Consider the following 19,390-nt stretch of genomic DNA (forward strand, 5'->3'; position numbering starts at 1 on the left):
TAGACAGCCAAGGTGTGTCTAGGGGTCAAACTCAGGTGTGGGTTCATGCATGAAGGGACGCAGATCACGGTACAAATGGACATGGGGTGACAGTCTGTTGGCAAACAAAATTAACAACTAGGTACAGTATGTAGCAATGTTATATACAGTAGTATGTTGTAAGAAAAAAAAAAAACTTCAACCAACTGACTTCTGTTTGTTGTTTTGTGTTTTTTTTTTGTTTTTTTTAATATATATATATATATATATATATATATATATATATATATATATATACCAAACTAGAAACTCTAGCACCAAATAAAACACATCTTGGCATTGTAGGCATCCCTGCCTTGTTCCTCAACTGATGCTAAAAGTGGTGAACTCAAAACCGTTGATGTCTAACTTGCATTTAGTTGATTATGGATGATCTAATATCTAATTTCTAAACTATCTATAGTAAACGTGAAAGAACTTGTATGGCTAAGATAACATGCATGTTATATCTGGCTTTCCAAAGACAACAGTAACATTCCTTGCAAGCAGCTATTCACTAAGGCAGGCCATACACAGTTTGAATCTCGGTTGGTATATTCAAACCATGTATAGCCAGGCTCAATGTACCGAGTTGATCAATTGATCAACTTTGGTACTACCAGCCTGCCGGATCCTAATTGGTACAGCCACTAACAATAATCACTGTCTTCTCCGGGCAGGGACTGCTTCCGCTGCCCCCCACTGAGAGAAGAGAATGACTAGGCAGGAAGGATTCCCGCATCTACACTGTCTTTGTTGATGGGGGAATTAAGCTAATTTCTTTGGGTTGCAGGAAAGAAATTTGCACCATGTATGGCCAGCCTAAATGTTTTACATATAATCTGACATTATCGCCATTGCCTGCTGGACACAAATTCAACATGATCTTATTATAGAAGACAACCCAGGTCAGTTTAGGTTTTTATTTAGAAGGTTTGTCAGTATGTTTTACTTTTTTGTGAAAAGTTACTGTAGGTGTGCCAATTATGTGGTTTGAGTGTCACAATTATATGATGGCTCTAAGCATCTTCTGGCCAAGTGCAATGCCAGTTTGGTCAGATGTGGTGCAGCAATAACCACAAAAATACCATTTTACTCCAGGCACGTTCTTTTCTTCAGTTCTTTGAAGAATCGAGCCGGCTGGCTGGCCTTGAATAAGCCCATAGCTTCCGGGACTGCAGCATAAAGCGGTGATGTCAGTGCGTCGCTCCTCCTCCCAAAAAGGCTTTTATATGCTGTTATATATCTACCTCAATGTGAGTGCACATTTGTCTTTCTTTTTAATTGAATAAATGTTAAAGGTTTTTTACACTATTGCGAGCCTTTATCATTTTATGTGGATTCTGCTGCTGGGTTTGATCCGACTTTGTATGGGGACCATCACTATTGGGATTGAAGAGTCCGGTGCACTCATTAATGATCCCGGGCTGGGGTAACAGTCATCTGCTGATTGCTGTCCCCTATAATTAAGGGACCAATATCATCTAGTAAGCGGCAGTGTTTGCTGTGGTGGAGGCACTTCTACTTTGGTCACCATTCCTTGGGGTGTTTTCATTCTCATCACTTTTGAAGAAATTATCACTGATCACCAATTTATGGACTTTTTTTATTTATTAATCCTGTCTTGGGTCACCAATATTTTTTTGGACTTTAGTCACTTATTGTTCATACCTGTCAATTATTTATATTTATGTTTTGATGATTTATTATTCAGTAATGTAGTTTGTTTGGTTTGAATTCACCTTCTTCACTAATTCACTTCATTTTTTGACTATTCGAGTATCTGTCACTGGTGCTTAGATATAACGTCATTCATCGTTGGCGAGTGCATCCATACGGGGTGGAATCGTGTTTTTACCTGTCACGGTCTCAACTGTTGTGGTGCACTGGCTTATGTCATTGTGAGCATATGTTATTCTGTCTCACAGGTCAATCAGTTTAGCGCGACTCTCCTTGGTTTTTTATTCCTTTCAAGAAGTGTAGTTTATCAATCTAGTAGAAGCTATAGAGAACTATGTAAATCTCCAGCTTGTTACAATACTGTTGACGGTAATGAAAATCATTTCTGTTTCTCTGTAAAATGCTCTGTTACATGGTGCTTCTGATGACTTTTTTTTTTGGAGCTGCACTCATTCCCTGTATCCTCCTGCCATCCATGTCTCTGAAGATCTAAACAGAGCCAGAGTGGGAATAATAAATGCATGTGCTGAAGCAGTCTACAGACAGCATACCTTCCATTTCCCGTTCTCTCCTGGTATGAATAGACTGGCTCTTCTCTCCTCCCAGCTGCCTTTGATAGACTAAGCCGAGCCACCGATAAGAAGCCTAATCAGAAAATTGAAGGAAACATTTTTCGTTATGATAATCTTATCAGTGTCTGAATAAACAGTGCTGTTGAAAAGCACTGCAGTATTGGTGTGCACCTTGGCTCCTCTCTGCCTGACAAAGGTTGTGCAATGGGATTGATGTGAAAGAATTTGAACATATTTTGCTGTCTATTTATTTGCAGCTTTTAATAAAAATTATTTTTAGGAATTTTTCTTCTGCTCTTCAAATTATTTTCCTCCCAAGATCCCATTATTTCTAACACTTTTAAAACAATACTAAGCATTTTGGGAAGTTCATCAATAACTTTGCACGCAGAGACCATGTGGAAGTAATAGCAAAGTGTGCTTATGCCTCAGAACTGAGACAAAATTGCTGCTCACTTGAAATTTAATTATATATGTTCTCCCTTCTAAGTGGTAAGAAGTTGTGTACTGAAGGCAGTGTTCGCCATAGGCCATTCAAAGGGCTGTTGGTAGAGTAGCAGGATAAGTGAGGGCAACACTCAGACATAATGATCATGGGTTTTTGTTTTTCACTGCCTGTGGCTACTTTATTGCACATTACACAGAAAAGGAGAGAAAAGGCTTCCTAGAAATTCTGGTTGCCTAGCCATTTCAAGTTTAAATAACTGAGTCACTGACAGAGACGGCTGGTGGCAATTTTTTTTTCTTTAGGGGGACAGCAAACAGTGCACCCACAGCCCCCCTGTCGGTCGGGTAACCCACATGGGGTGCGGAGCACTTACCCCATCTATGGCAGGCAGCGCTTCACCCGGGCGGCTTCCCCTGCTCTCCACGGGCGTCACCACGGCTTCTGTCTCCTCCCTTGGCGGCCAATCAGAGCGCTTCACCTTTCAACCAATCGGGAAACGGCCTCAGACGGCTATTGTCACACAAATGGGTGGGCTCAGTTCGCAGTGCTCTGCTACCTGAGCCCACCCCTTTTTTGAAGCCTATTAGAGCCTCTGGCTCTAATCACGTGCTTTAGAACCTCCCATTGGAATTCGTGTATCCGGCATCCTGCATGGGAGCTGGACGTATGGACAAGGGGGCAGTGCCCGTGCGCCCTTAATGGACAGGCCATTCCTGGTCACTGAACTGAAAAAAGTGTGCAGCAGGTAGTCACCTGCTTAACTTTGGTAATCGACTCTCTGAAGCCAGCTGTTGACATAACAACCAGACATTGAGCATTTTCAGAAAAAAGCTCACCTCTTTAAAGGATTCTTTAAAGTTAAAAGCCTTGTAAATGGGGAATAGTTTTCCGTTGGAAGCTGGTTGTTGCTAGCTCTGTAGAACGCATCAGAAAGAGCATTTTACAGTATATTCTTAAAGAGGAGCTCCAGGCTCCTGCAGCAAAAATGAAAAGTCAGCAGCTGCAAATACTGTAGCTGCTTACTTTTTATTGTAGGACACTTGCCTATCTAGGAATCCAGCAGTGTTTTCACCCGAGCTGATTTTTCAATCGGCTTTCTGGTGCTGCCTCCGCCATCTCCACTAAGGAAAAGCTAGCTGTGCTCTCTGGTTGGGCCAGCTGCGGGGGAAGGTGGATGTGGGCTGAACTTCCGGCTGAGTTTGCCGCAGCAGATAAGCAAAGCTTGCCCTTTTTGGTGGAGCTCCACTTTAAGTGTTAAGGCTGGCCATAAATGAGTCCAATTTCTCCATCCACACATTTAGGGTGGGTGGGGGGAATTCTCTCCCTTCTGTGTATTTATGTATCAAATGCACTTTTATGGTTTGGAAGATGCAGTTTTTTTTTTTATTTAATTGTCGTCTGTTGAGCTTAATGGACGTACAGTGCCTTGAAAATGTTTTCATACCCCTTGAAATTTTACACATTTTGTCATGTTAGAACCAAAATCGTAAATGTATTTTATTGGGGTTTTATTTGATAGACCAACACAAAGTAGCATATAATTGTGAAGTGAAAGGAAAATCTAGAGAGTGACATTTTTGCCCATTCTTCTTTGCAAAATAGCTCAAGCTCTGTCAGATTGGATGGAGAGCACCTGTGAACAGCAGTTTTCAAGTCTTGCCACAGATTCTCAATTGGATTTAGGTCTGGACTTTGTTTGGGCCATTCTAACATATAACTATGCTTTAATCTAAACCATTCCATCATAGTTCTGGCTGTATGTTTAGGGTCATTGTCCTGCTGGAAGGTGAACCTCCACCGCAGTCTCAAGTTTTTTGCAAACAAACAGGTTTTCTTTTAACTTTGCCCTGTATTTGGCTCCATCCATATTGTCATCAACTCTGACCAGCTTCCCTGTCCCTCCTAAAGAAAAGCATGCCCACAACATGATGCTGCCACCACCATGTTTCACAGTGGGGATGGTGTGTTCACGGTGACGTGCAGTGTTAGTTTTCCGCCACGCATAGTGTTTTGCTTTTAGGCCAAACTGTTCACATTTGGTCTCATCTGACCAGAGCACCTTCTTCCACATGTTTGCTGTGCCCCCCCCCCCCCCACCTGGCTTCGCGCAAGCTGCAAAGGGGACTTCTTATAGCTTTCTTTCAACAATGGCTTTCTTCTTGCCACTCTTCCATAAAGGCCAGATTTGTGGAGTACATGACAGATAGTTGTCCTGTGGACAGATTCTCCCACCTGAGCTTTGGATCTCTGCAGCTCCTCCAGAGTTACCATGGGCCTCTTGGCTGCTTCTCTGATTAATGCTCTCATTGCCCAGTCTGTCAGTTTAGGTGGACGGCCATGTCTTTGTAGGTTTGCAGTTGTGCCATACTCCTTTTTTTTTTTTTTTTCCTTTTTCAGATGATAGATTGAACAGTGCTCCGTGAGATGTTCAAAGCTTGGGATATTTTTTTATAACCTAACCCTGCTTTAAACGTCTCCACAACTTTATCCCTGACCTGTCTGGTGTCTTCCTTGGCCGTTATGATGCTGTTTGTTCACTAAGGTTCTATAACAAACCTCTGAGGGCTTCACAGAACAGCTGTATTTATACTGAGATTAAGTTACACAAAGGTAGACTCTATTTACAAATTAGGTGTCTTCTAAAGACAATGGGTTCCACTAGATTTTAGTTAAGGGTATCCGAGTAAAGGGGGCTGAATACAAATGCATGCCACGCTTTAAAAATATTTATTTGTAAAAAAAAAAATATCATTTTACTTCCACTTCACAATTAAGTGCCACTTTGTGTTGGTCTATCACATAAAATGCCAATAAAATACATTTATGTTTTTGGTTGTAACATGACACAATGTGGAAAATTTTAAGGGGTATGAAAACTTTCAAGGCACTGTATGTCTTTTTCAGCCTAATTAACTATATGCATAGAGAAAGACTTGTTTTAAATATAGAAGTTTGTATTGGTTGGACATGTATGTTCATGCTGGGCAAATTTGTCCATACCATCCTTTTCTTGGAAGAACAGTAGTGTAATGCCCCGTACACACGTTCCGAATATCGTACGACCGATCATACGACCGTTCTCGCTTTAATAGTCGCAAGTAGAAATTGAAAGTCACGAAAATTCTCGGACGACAGACAAAAAAAATCGGAAGTGATGTCATGTGTTGTAATGTGTTTGCATTGTATTTTCAGTCGACAACTATACTGACTAAACAAAAATCGTACGATCTGGAATCGTACGAGGAAAATTTTCATGCATGTCCGATCGAATAATATCGGATGAACGGTCGTGATCGGCTGTCGAAAGTAGTGTACACACGATCCGAATATTGTACGATCCTTTCTCAGACGACTGTTTCCGTACGATATTCAGATCGTGTGTACGGGCCATTAGGCTGGGAAAAACATTTTCTGGCAATTGATTTTTTTTCCCTTGAGATTTGGGTGTCTGAAAATTAACTTTTATGGCAGATGATTTGTTTTGTGTACAAAAGCAATCAAAAACAGTCAATCAACTAGCAATCTAGTTTTACATACTATGGTTTACTGATATGATTTTGGCTATTATCAGCAAGATTGGATGTAATCATCTCATGTCTTTTAGGACGCCATTTTATTTACTTCTAACTTTTTATGTGCTTATTTTTCCTTAAATGTCTGGCAGTAAATTGTCCTCAATACCAGTTCTATTCCATTGTTGCACAAATCTTTAATTTATTAGCTACAGTCTACCTCAAGTATGTTTGACAACATCCATAACGTTTGTGAAAATGCTGAGAAAAATGGCCACAAGGTCAGATAAAGTAGTTTTCTCTATTCTTCCCTGTAACAATAAGTACAGGATAAAACACTTAATGTGTCATTAACATCAAATTCTGACGTTTAATTAAGGATAATTTGAAGCCGTGAAGCCACGGCTGCTATATTTTAGATAAAGGCCATCTGCTGTTGCAGAGTAAAATGCTAAGCATTTTATAGTAGAGGGTTGTGTCCCAGTGTGGTGGCAGTACACACACCTGCTTGTGTTTTAATATACAGCCCACAATCCCCCCTGCTTTTATTCACAAGGCCGAAAGATTTAACGTACAAATAGGTATTGTCAAGCTGCTTTGTCTACTGATGCTTTGCATGGTGTTAAAAAGCTCAAGGGGGAAATTCTCATAAATTCTAATTGAATATGATTCTAAAGTTGAGGACCCTTGAGCAATAATTGAGATAGGTATCCCTTAGCTTGGGGTGAATTGACAGCCCAGACTTTTCTCTCCATCATTTGTTTGCAAAAATGAAAGTTGAAGCCTTGATTAATTTTACTGCAGAGAGCTATAGCGGGCTTATTTCCACAGGATCCAGGATGTCTAAGGCAGAGGAATTTCATCTAATTGGAAGACACATGCAGACATGGGCTGTGGCACTTCTATGATTGCTCTCCTCTGAAGTGAAAACAGAGCCAGGCTTCCTTTAATTGTGGCTGTTTGAGAGCTGTCTGTGACACTTCTAGATATAAAGAGAATTTGTCATCGGAAAAGAGCACTTGAACATGCAGAAGTTCACCAGGTTAAAGCGAAATGCACACAAGCAATTGGTCAAATAATAGAATTTGAGTTTGGTCTTAAACCAGCGTTTCCCAACCTTCTTCCAGTTGGGGCGCCCTTAAAAAGTATTTTCAGTCTTGAGGCACCCCAGTCCAAGGCTTGGTTCACGTTACTGTGTGTCGCGGAACACGCGCAAAATCGCACTCGTTCCTGACACACACACAAATGCTCTGCTCTTTAGGGGTGCCAATAATTCTTAATGGTACCCCACACATTGGAAAATGTGGGGTGCTTTTGGTGCAGTGCAATGTAAAAAAAAAAAAAAAGGTTGGGGACTACTTTCCCTGCATTTTTGTGGGTAGGGAAGCCCACTGAAATGAATGGGCTGCCCTGCACGCAGCCACACAGATGTGAACCAAGGGCTTGTTCACGTCAGGTTGGAGGGGGCAGTAAAACCACATGGTTGAGCTGTTTTTACCACCCCCAACTTCTCCCTCTTTAGCTGCAGAGGCAGCAGCTGGGGGTGTACACATGCTGTGTCTGCAGCTGGAGGTATACCCAGGGTGAATGGGGCAGCACTGCAACTATCCCACAACTGTGTGCATTGAACCGTTGCGGTGTAGTGATGCTGCATTAAAACAGGTGGTGAGGAGGCAACATAATGCCTTTTTACCGCCTGTCAAATGCCTCTGAAAAGCAATGTGTGCATGTATTACTTTTCAGAGGTGCAGCTGTCCTTGCGGCTATCACAAACAAGCACTACAAAAGCAGTTCTGATGGTACAGGAATGGGGGGGGGTCAGGATTAAAAGTAACATACACACACACAGACACGTGCACACACACACACACACATACAGACATGTGTACAGACACATACACATGCACACACACATACAGACACATGCGTGCAGACACATGCACACACACATACAGACACGTGCACGCACACACACACACACACACACACAGACACGTGCACGCACACGTACAGACAAACACACACATACAGACACATGCACACACATGCACACGCACGTACAGACACATGCATACACACACGCACACATACAGACACATGCACACACACCTACAGACACACATACAGACGCATGCACACACACATACAGACACATGCACACATACAGACAACATGCACACACACAGACACACGCATACAGACACACGCATACCTACAGACATATGCACACACGCATACAGACACGTGCGCACACACACATACAGACACGTGCGCACATAAAGACACGTGCGCACACACACATACAGACACGTGCACACACACACATACAGACACGCGCGCACACACACACACACACACATACAGACACGTGCGCGCGCACACACACATACAGACACGTGCGCGCGCACACACACATACAGACACGTGCGCGCGCACACACACATACAGACACGTGCGCGCGCACACACACATACAGACACGTGCGCGCGTGCACACACACATACAGACACGTGTGCGCGCACACACACATACAGACACGTGCGCGCACACACACATACAGACACGTGCGCGCACACACACACATACAGACACGTGCGCGCACACACACACACATACAGACACGTGCGCGCACACACACACACACATATACAGACACGTGCACCCACACACACACACACATACAGACACGTGCACACACACACACATGTATAAAGCCCCTTTAAAACGAATCTAGCTTCTAGCATAGTACCTTTCCAGTTTCCTCATTCAGCTGGATACTGCACTGTAGGGGGAAGCAGAGAGCACAGCACACTCCCCTGCACTTTACTTTCACTAATTTGAGGTTGACAGAGCTTCTCACAGTGCCATTGTACAGTTCGGCAGAGGATTGGGATATCGGGCTCATCTGACAGCCCTTCTCTCCCCTGATCCCACGGCACACCTGAGAACCTCTGACGGTACACTGGTTGAGAAAGGCAGTCTTAAACTATTAAAATAATTCAGGCTACATATACATGATTAAACTTTTTTTAGCGTGACCTAATTTGTCTAAATTTAACTCTTTAGCTTGACCGTCAGGAGGTCAGAGGTTGCTACCTTGCCAAACAATTGATGGCACATGGCATCTTTCTTCTACTTAGAGTTCTTAAAGCGGAGTTCCACCCATTTAAAAGTCAGCTACAAAAAGTGTAGCTGCTGTCTTTTAATAAACAGACACTTACCTGTCCCACGGTCCAGCGATGTGGCCGCTTCTCTCCCCCTCCTCTCTGCGACGCTGGCATTGCAAGTGGGGACGACCAGCTGTGGCTTCACAACTGAGTGCGCACTGCGTATGCGTGAGACAGGCTGCTCGTTATGAATGACCAGGCAATCTTCTGGGATCTGTGACATGTCCCAGAAGATTGCAGGGAGGGAATGGGGAAAGGTGAACTTCCACTCGGTGCCGCTGCGCCAGGAGAGGAAGTGGGAGCTGGGTATCTGTGAAAACTGGGTACCTGTGAAAACTACCCCCCCCCCAAAAAAAAAAAAAAGACATGCCAAGTGTGGCGTGTCAGGGGGTCACAAGTACTTAAAGCGGAAGTTCCACTTTTGGGTGGCACTCAGCTTTAATATTGTCAGCTAACAAATCCCGTTCTAAAGAGAAATACAAACAACTTCATGGCTCTATTATTTGATGCTGTTATATGCACTCTGAAACTGGTGAACAGAATGTGAGGTTAATCACTTTACAGGGCAGGAAAGCAATGGTTATTATAGGAGTTGTTGTTCAATAGTTATGATGGTTGCAACCAGGGCTTTTTTTTCTCAGAGAATAGGTGCAGGAACTCAACCATGCCCGCCACACACACACATACCTGCCAAATAGTAGCTCTTCCCTCTGCATACAACCCCCTCCCTCCACTGCCCTCATTTTCTCCCCCCTCCTTAAAAGCTTCACCATCTGTCATATGTCTTACCTTTGTTGCAATAATAAGCTGAAACACCTATCCGGCTGTAGTACCTCCCAGCATACTATACTATACTACAGACACTTGCAAGGGAGATCATGCAATAGGAGCATCAACAACTGGTCACCAGGGAAAAAATGGAGACCACAGAGGGTGCAGCCTACCACACACCCTCTCCTGCCCATGACTGCACTGAACCCTGGTCACCTGAGATAAGCTATCACTTGTAAACGCAGAAGCTGGACTTCAATGTTACCAAGTGATAGTGGTGAGCAGAACACCTGAGCCAGAGGTTGTGGAACTGAGTTCCCCCTAGTTCCTGCTGAAAAAAAGCCCTGGTTGCAACACTTTTATATAAGCTTGGCCACTGTTTTGTCAGGTAAAATAACATTCAGTTTTCATACACAGAAAGGTCTGTGCACTGTGCACACCACTTCTTTATCACTCACCTTGTGTCTAATACTGTTAGACTTATCCAATAAACAGTGCTGTAGCTCATTTCAGACAATTTTGAATTCACTTTACTGAAGCAAGACTGGTACAATTAAGCTGGGCATACACTGGTAGATTTTCATATGGGAAAAAAATGTTCCTCCTCCTTCAATGTTATTTTGTCAATAGTCAAACCGTCATAGATTTGACTCCATTAACTATTAGAAAAGCGAACGAGTGTTCCAAAAAGAAACTTTCTATCAAAATTGTACTTGTCTATGGCCAGCTTTAGGCTGATGCTACAGCAATGCTGTTACAAAAATTAACTTTTGGTAAGCACTGTTTCTATAAAGGTAGGAATAACCACTTTTCTTTCCCAATACCTATGCAGCCTTACGCTGTTATTCATCCACATCATTTCCTGGGAGTGTAAATATCCCGTGCATCCTGCTGTACTCCCTGGTTCTTCAAGCCAAACCCTACATCACTTTTCTTCTGTAGTTTTGTAGGGGTCAGCAGCTGGAACCACTGAGCACAGTGGAGGGGCACTGGAGATGGAAACTTTCTGAAGTGTAAGTTTCTGAAGAGTTTTTGTTTGTTCTGTTCTTCATTAGTAGATCTGTTAAAAGATTCAGTGTATCATAGCAGGTGTGTCTTCCACATCATGTGTCAGGGCAAACCGTCTGGTTGCCATACCATGTTTTTAAAGCAAGAGCCCTGCCTTCTATCTTTTGTCATAACTAGTGGCTGCCCTACATGTTGTGTCTCATAGTTACTTTCTTGCCTTCTGCCGTGTGTGTCTTAGCTAGGGACTAGTGTAGTATTGCTTCATGTTGTGTTGCTAATTGGTAGTAGTGGTCACGTGCACTGTTGGTGGACCTTGAGAGACTGAATGGTCCACTATTCAGTGTTGTATATCATAGCTGGTGCCCAGTGGGAGACTAAGTTAGGGACTGTGTGTGAGAGTTTTTTGGGGTTTAATTAGAGGAAACTATTAGGCCATCGTAAAGAATCTATTCTGCTTTCCACCTGCTCTAGTAATGAGAAATGTCCACATCTTATGTGGCAGACAGAGGGCATAACAGCACCCACCCAACCCATATTTAAAAAAAAAAACAAAAAAAAAAAACGTAATCCCAGAAGGCCCTTTAGTGGTCATACAGTCTGTGCAAATGGTGGGTGTGCCCCTGCTAGTGTCTAACTTTCCATATTGTGTCATAACAAGTCTTCTGCTTATAGTGGCTTGCACTGCAGTATGTGCACTTTCTTCAATATAAATATTGTGGCATATACTTTAACCTCCGCATCTAGCATGGCAGCCCCTCTGCATTGTGTCATATACCATAGTAACTGCTCTGACATAAATTTTACATGTCATAGCATCTTAATTTTAAGCGGTAATTCTCTTTATTGAATTCTATACTTGCACCTACTCTAAGCTATGTTTTCGATCTAAAAAGATTCTTGAGCAGAATTTAAAAAAATATATATCTTTTTTATTATCTTTTTCTTTTAAATTATAACAAAATTAAAAGCTATGCTACAACATATAGGAATGAGAAAGGGGGTGCAGAATTACTTGGATTACAAGTTTATGTTCTGCCCCGAAAGCAAAGGTTAAGATAAACAATATAATTTCTGAGCCCTTCTCCATATGTAATGGAACGCGTCAGGGGTTTCCACTCTTGCCCATTATTTTCATACTCACATTGGAACCCTTTTAGGAACTATAAGGGCTAATATAGATATCAGAGGTATCTCAATAAAGAGAGAACAACAAAAATTGGCCGCATATGCGGATGACTTGATATTTTTGCAACCGCCCCAGATATATCCCTCACATCCTTACTATTGGCGTTGCGCACATATGGGGGCCTGTCTAATTTTAAGGTAAACTATAGTAAATCAGAAGTGATGGGAGTGGAGATGAAGGCATCTCTGCGACATCAATTATCATCTCACTTTGCCTTTAAATAGACAGACTCACATATATGCTTCTTAGGGACTAAGATACCTATCAAATTAAATAGGGAGTTTGAACTCAATTTTGCTCCCTTGGCACGACAGATTAAAGACCTACAGAGATGGGATAAGGAGGTTTTCACGTGGTTTGGCAGAATTAATATTATAAAAATGAATGTAATGGCAAGATTACTATACTTGTTTCAGACCCTACCTAAAATGCCCACAGGTTATCTGAGGGATCTTAGAGCGAGGTTCTTGAGATTCATATGGGCCGGAAAATCAGTAAGTGCGCGGAGGAACGTTCTGACTTTACCAAAAGAGTGGAGGGGTCGGTTTTCCAGATCCAGTAGGATGTCGCAAAGCCTCTCATCTAGCAAGGGGTAGTAGACTGGTGCAAGCCCCACAGCGATAAGCCTTGGATCCATTTGGAATAAGCAACGATCGTCATGCCATTGGGGGCCTGGTATGGCTGTCGGAGGCAGATATACCACAGGCCACAAAGAAACATCCAACGGTGGGGGCTACTCTCCGAGCTACTAAAAATATATTTAAAAAAACTGAGATATTGCCATTCCCGAGCTCTCCTATCCCAATTTTAGGCACCCCGAGATTTCAGCCTGGTATAACAGACCAGAGTTTTATTTAAGACGAAAAGGAATCAACAGGCTCATACATTTCTCGATCAATAACCATCTGATGTCAAGGGAGGAGATTGAACGAGAGTTCTCAGCGGATTTGGACCCGTATAGGCGGATACAGCTCAATGCTTTTCTGCGGTCGATGACATCGACGGTGGTATGTACATTATCCAAATTTGAGCAAATGTGATGCCTAAACAGGGAACCACAAAGACCCTTACTTTCAATCCTATACGCTTTGATGATTGATTTAGATGCCCCACAAGAACTCAACTTCATACAAGCATGGGAAAGGGATCCGGGGGGTCACATTCTCTCAAATACAAAAAGAACAAGATTTTACTGTTTACATACAAGGCGTCATTGTCAACAAGGTATCAAGAAGGTGGATATAAAATTTTGACTAGGTGGTATAGAACACCGACATTACTGCACCAATTATATCCTCGGGTATTGAATTTCTGTTGGAGATGTCAGAAGTCTGAGGGCACATTGCTACACATATTTTGGGAATGTACGGGGTTAAAAAAATTCTGGACAATGGTTTCTAAAACAGTTAAAGAAATTACCGATATGTCTCTGGGAGAAAATCCTGCAGTTTTTTTTTTTTACATGACATCCCTCTATCCATTGAAATGTATAAAATTCTCTCTTAAGACACCTGTTGACTGCAGCGAAAGCTTGTATACCGGTTTTATGGAACACTAATGTGTCACCAACAAGGGCACAATGGTTTATGAGGATAACAGAAATTCAACAAATGGAAAACCTTACTCTGCTGCTGAGAGAGCAAGATAAGAAATATCTGAAAGTATGGGCCCCTTATATGATATATAGGGAACAGAACCCCTAAAGTTCATAGCTATAAACAATCCCGGGGTTTTTTTTTTTTTTTTGATTTCTTCTTATATCTCTATTTCAAAAGTTGGGTTGTCATAAATAAGATTCTTATGAAAGTCTGCATAAGTATGATAGGTTGAAGATTAGGAGCTTGAGTAACTGCAACTAAATAGGAGTCATAAAGGTTGTGTGGTATTGATGTATCAGTGAAAATGTCTTATTATTTTTGTGAAAGAAAATAAAGAATTTATAAAAAAAAAAAAAAAAAAAAAAAAGCTGTTGAAAATTTAGTCTTTTTTTTGAAACCACATCCAAAACTAAAAAAAAAAGTTGTGATCTGTTGTGTAAATACAAGTTTTACAATATGTGTAGTTATGATCTTGAATAAGAAATGCATTGCAGTTATTACTGTTACTGTAGCAGTAGCTTGTTAAAGCAAAATTTTGGTCCAAAGTGGAATTTTCTCTTTATGCCCTCCTCTGCCATGTTTTGTACATAATTTGTTGTTAGGTATCCGCTCCCACCTCCGCTAGGATTGCCAAGGTGAACTGAATAGAAGTTTTGCCTCCCTTCTCTTTGACCGCAGCCTCCTGGGACATCAGGTCTCAGGTCACAGAAGGCTGCGGGACCATTCACAGCTCAGCAGAAAGCCAACTATGAAACCACATGGAGTCAGAGCTGGCTTTCCCTAGTAAGCATGCTGGTGCCGTGGACCTGAAGACCGGTGTGGACAAAGCTGGATAGGTAAGTGTCATTTTATTAAAAGTCATCAGCTACAGTATTTTGTAGCTGCTAACTTTTATTTTTTTCTTTCCTATTTAAGGCATCAATCTTATTATGTCTGAAATTTCTGACAACATTTTTTATCATGTCCCCAGTCTCTGACCACCTCCTATATTATGTACACAGTATCTGACAATCTCTTGTATCATGATCATATTCTTTGACTATATCCTAATGTGTGTGTGCTACCTCTGACAATGGATATTTGCACATTTATATGTGCAGCCCCTTGGTGATGTCGGGAGCCAGACTTGAGGCCCCCCATATAAAGAAAGTTGACCATCTTTTTTAGCACACAAGATGCAATTTATAATGGCATTGTATTTATAATTGTAATATAGATATATGATATAATATGTATATATATATTTTGTTATCAGCTAACATCAGAACTGAAACTCTTCAAGTCTCAGATGGGCACATCAGACCAGAGCCTCTCCATCAATAATGAGACTATCAACTCTCTAAGGTATGTTAAAAAATATGAAACAGACTTTGTGCAGCCTAATTTAAGTATGATTAATTGTATATTGTTTGTAGGTTATGCATTACACTAAAGGGATCTGTCACATAGAACAGCACAAGTGATAATCTATCTTTAAGTTAATCTGTCACATATAAGGCAAAATCATTGCTGAAAAGCAGAGAGGGTGATGATAAAAGGGCCTTTTGCATTCATGCTGTTGCTGAGTAATCAGTGATGAAAAATCAGGTGTTTTAGTACCTGTTCTTGGCCTGGTCACTGTAGATTATTTAAAAGGCACCTTAAACAGTAGTTTAAGTAGTATTAAACTGTAACATGGTTCTGAGTACTAACAGTCCCACCGTTGTCAACTAATGGAAGAACAGTGTGCTGTAATCTCTGTTACAGTTCCTCTGACTGCCAGGCACATATCCTTTTCCATCATGGCAGTTCATGCTTTACATTTATTTTTGGCTTTTTCTCTCTGCAGTAGTTGGTCATCTCCAGTCATTTCTTCTCTGCAATGCATGAACCTGGACACACTCAGTTCTTTGCAGTCTAGGATAGGTTCAGTGTATAAGCGTCAAAAGAGACTCAGATCAGTCACATCTTTTTTTTCCTCGATCAGCACCTGCTTGACACATCACCATCGTGGGTTTGATTAGACCAGGGGTAGGCAACCTCAGCCCGCCAGCTGTTTTGAAACTACAAGTCCCATGAGACATTTGCAAAACCCTGACAATCACAGACATGACTCCTAGAGCTTGAGGCATGATGGGATTTGTAGTTTCACCACAGCTGGAGGGCCGAGGTTGCCTACCCCTGGATTAGACCATATTTTGATGAAGAAAACTGGCGCCTAACATTCATGTGAGCATGCACACACTCTAGCAGCCATTTGCTAAAATCATTTCATTTTTTTCCCTCATTAATGTATACACAGCACCCCATAGTGACAGAAAAACACAGAATTTTTGACATTTTTGCAGATTTATTAAAAAAGAAAAACTGAAATATCACATGGTCCTAAGTATTCTAACCCTTTGCTCAGTGTTTAGTAGAAGCACCCTTTTGATCTAATACAGCCATGAGTCTTTTTGGGAAAGATGCAACAAGTTTTTCACACCTGGATTTGGGGATCCTCTGCCGTTCCTCCTTGCAGATCTTCTCCAGTTCTGTCAGGTTGGATGGTAAACGTTGGTGGACAGCCATTTTTAGGTCTCTCCAGAGATGCTCAATTGGGTTTAAGTCAGGGCTCTGGCTGGGCCATTCAAGAACAGTCATGGAGTTGTTGTGAAGCCACTCCTTAGTTATTTTAGCTGTGTGCTTAGGGTCATTGTCTTGTTGGAAGGTAAACCTTCGGCCCAGTCTGAGGTCCTCAGCACTCTGGAGAAGGTTTTTGTCCAGGATATCCCTGTACTTGGCCGCATTCATCTTTCCCTCGATTGCAAACAGTCGTCCTGTCCCTGCAGCTGAAAAACACCCCCACAGCATGATGCTGCCACCACCATGCTTCACTGTTGGGACTGTATTGGACAGGTGATGAGCAATGCCTTGTTTACTCCACACATACCGCTTAGAATTAAGGCCAAAAAGTTCTATCTTTGTCTCATCATACCAAAGAATCTTATTTCTCACTATCTTGGAGTCCTTCAGGTGTTTTTTTTTTAGCAAACTCCATGCGGGCTTTCACGGGTCTTAAACTGAGGAGAGGCTTCCGTCGGGCCACTCTGCAATAAAGCCCCGACTGGTGGAGGGCTGCAGTGATGGTTGACATTCTACAACTTTCTCCCGACTGCATCTCTGGAGCTCAGCCACAATGATCTTTGGGTTCTTCTTTACCTCTCTCACCAAGGCTCTTCTCCCCCCGATAGCTCAGTTTGGCCAGACGGCCAGCTCTAGGAAGGGTTCTGGTCGTCCCAAACATCTTCCATTTAAGGATTATGGAGGCCACTGTGCTCTTAGGAACCTTAAGTGCAGCAGAATTTTTTTGTAACCTAGTCCAGATCTGTGACTTGCCACAATTCTGTCTCTGAGCTCTTCAGGCAGCTCCTTTGACCTCATGGTTCTCATTTGCTCTGACATGCACTGTGAGCTGTAAGGTCTTATATAAACAGGTGTGTGGTTTTCCTAATCGAGTCCAATCAGTATAATCAAACACAACTGGACTCAAATGAAGGTGTAGAACCATCTCAAGGATGATCAGAAGAAATGGACAGCACCTGAGTTAAATATATGAGTGTCACAGCAAAGGGTCTGAATACTTAGGACCATGTGATATTTCAGTTTTTCTTTTTTAATAAATCTGCAAAAATGTCAACAAAGGTTAAAAGGCCCACCTTTACAGACCGAAGTTCATTCCTTTGATCTAAAGAACAAAACGTTAAATTGTTTGTAGTTCCGCAAGGAATGTTGTGAAACTTGGCAGACTGTCTGTTTGTTTTTGTTTTTTTTGACAGCTGTCAGCTTGAGCAGAGAAAACTGCATAGAATCGCAAAAATGCTTTGTTAAAATCGCGAGGGGGGAAAATCGTGATCTCAATTCTTAACGATTAATCGTGCAGCTCTACTACATGGTACATGTGTTAATATCACAGTCATTTACAGTAGGTAAAACTTATCCATAATACAGTAGATGGCAGAAGCATCCAACATGTTTCGAGACAGGTCTTTACAATTCCTACTGTAATTGATATTTTGATATTCACACCTGTACCATGTAACCACTATTAGCCTCTATTTTAGTCCTTTTTAATGTATTTGTATCAATAAAATTGTGTGTGTGTATATATATATATATATTCTTTTTTTATTAAAAGCTCACATACATTATTACCTATAATAGTTCCATGGAACAGAGGGCATTGTTTTCACTACTAATTTCCATGCGGACTCCACAGACAAAAAATATAATGGGTGTTAGCAGTAGCAGTGTAGCAAACAGTCTTCCGGGTAGCTATTGATGATGGCAAAGGGCTTTATTTGTACTCAGAATGCTACCTTTTCCAACATTTACCTGCCTCATCATACAGTGTGCAAAGCACATAAATCATACATGAGAGGAATACTCCTCAAACATAGTTCATACCTGTCAGGTTGACTCACATCTTTAACTTTAATCCCAGATAAACAAACTAAAAACACAAGAATGCAGGAGAGAAAAAAAAAATTGTTGAATGCACCCTCCTACAAAACTAATGAATAGCTCTCTCTCCCTTAAAGGGGCCAAGGCTACGCTAACCAAATGTAGTAACTTCAAACCCTGCTGCACTTTCTGGATAGCTGGGAACAGGATTTCCTCTCTCATCGTCAGAACAATCTAAAATACTAATGCTCTCCTATCAGCTCCCTATTAGGAATCTAGTTACAAAAGAGTAACACCCTTTCCCTTACTATTTACCCTTCAGTTTTGAGGACTTGCTGAAGATATTACCAGGAACCAGGTGATGTACTTTATATCTTCTGGTCCTGCCCAGCCCTGCGGACATTTTGGACACGTGTGCACAATTATACAAATATTTACCAACTACTCAGTGCCTAAAGACTCAGCATATTTCCTGCTCCACCATAATATGGTCCTCCTGCAAATCTTGAAACAATTTGTTAAAATCCACTTACATAAAAAGCACATTTATTCTAAACTGCCTAAATTTTGATCTATTGATGGCCAGACTAAGCTTTGGTTCTGCATGTATTGTATTTTTTTTTTTTTTTTATGTTTATCTTGGAAAAAAATTCATTAAAAAAACATACTTTTAAAAGGTCATTTACTCTTAATATTATATCGTATAAGATGTTAGCGTTTGGGTTTACATATATTTTAAGGCCACATGTCATATTTGCATATACTTTAAAGTGTCTTATTTATCACTCAGTGGGGTCAATTCACTAAGAGTTAAATAACGGCTAATAATATGTGGTAAAATACCGCATGCAGTAACAATTGTGCAAGTGTTCAATTCACTAAGAATTTGTAGTTAAATACCAAATGCAGTATTAGATTCAGCGGTAATTATCACATTAGTTTAATGCAGTAATTTATTACTTTGAGCTGGTTGCTAAGGAGCGGGGAAGCCCGCTAATAGCTGATGAG

General features: G+C 41.4%; 1 protein-coding gene across 1 annotated transcript in view; it reads left to right on the forward strand.

The window, feature by feature from the left end:
* MAD1L1 (mitotic arrest deficient 1 like 1) overlaps positions 1-19,390 on the forward strand; it is a 1,251,441-nt gene that overhangs the window by 652,631 nt on the left and 579,420 nt on the right. Inside the window, exon 14 of the mRNA XM_073636726.1 lies at positions 15,216-15,304. Within this exon, the coding sequence (XP_073492827.1) occupies positions 15,216-15,304 (89 nt within the window). The remainder of the gene's footprint in view (positions 1-15,215; positions 15,305-19,390) is intronic.

Source organism: Aquarana catesbeiana, linkage group LG06 (assembly GCF_042186555.1).
Source record: "Aquarana catesbeiana isolate 2022-GZ linkage group LG06, ASM4218655v1, whole genome shotgun sequence".
NCBI lineage: Eukaryota > Metazoa > Chordata > Amphibia > Anura > Ranidae > Aquarana > Aquarana catesbeiana.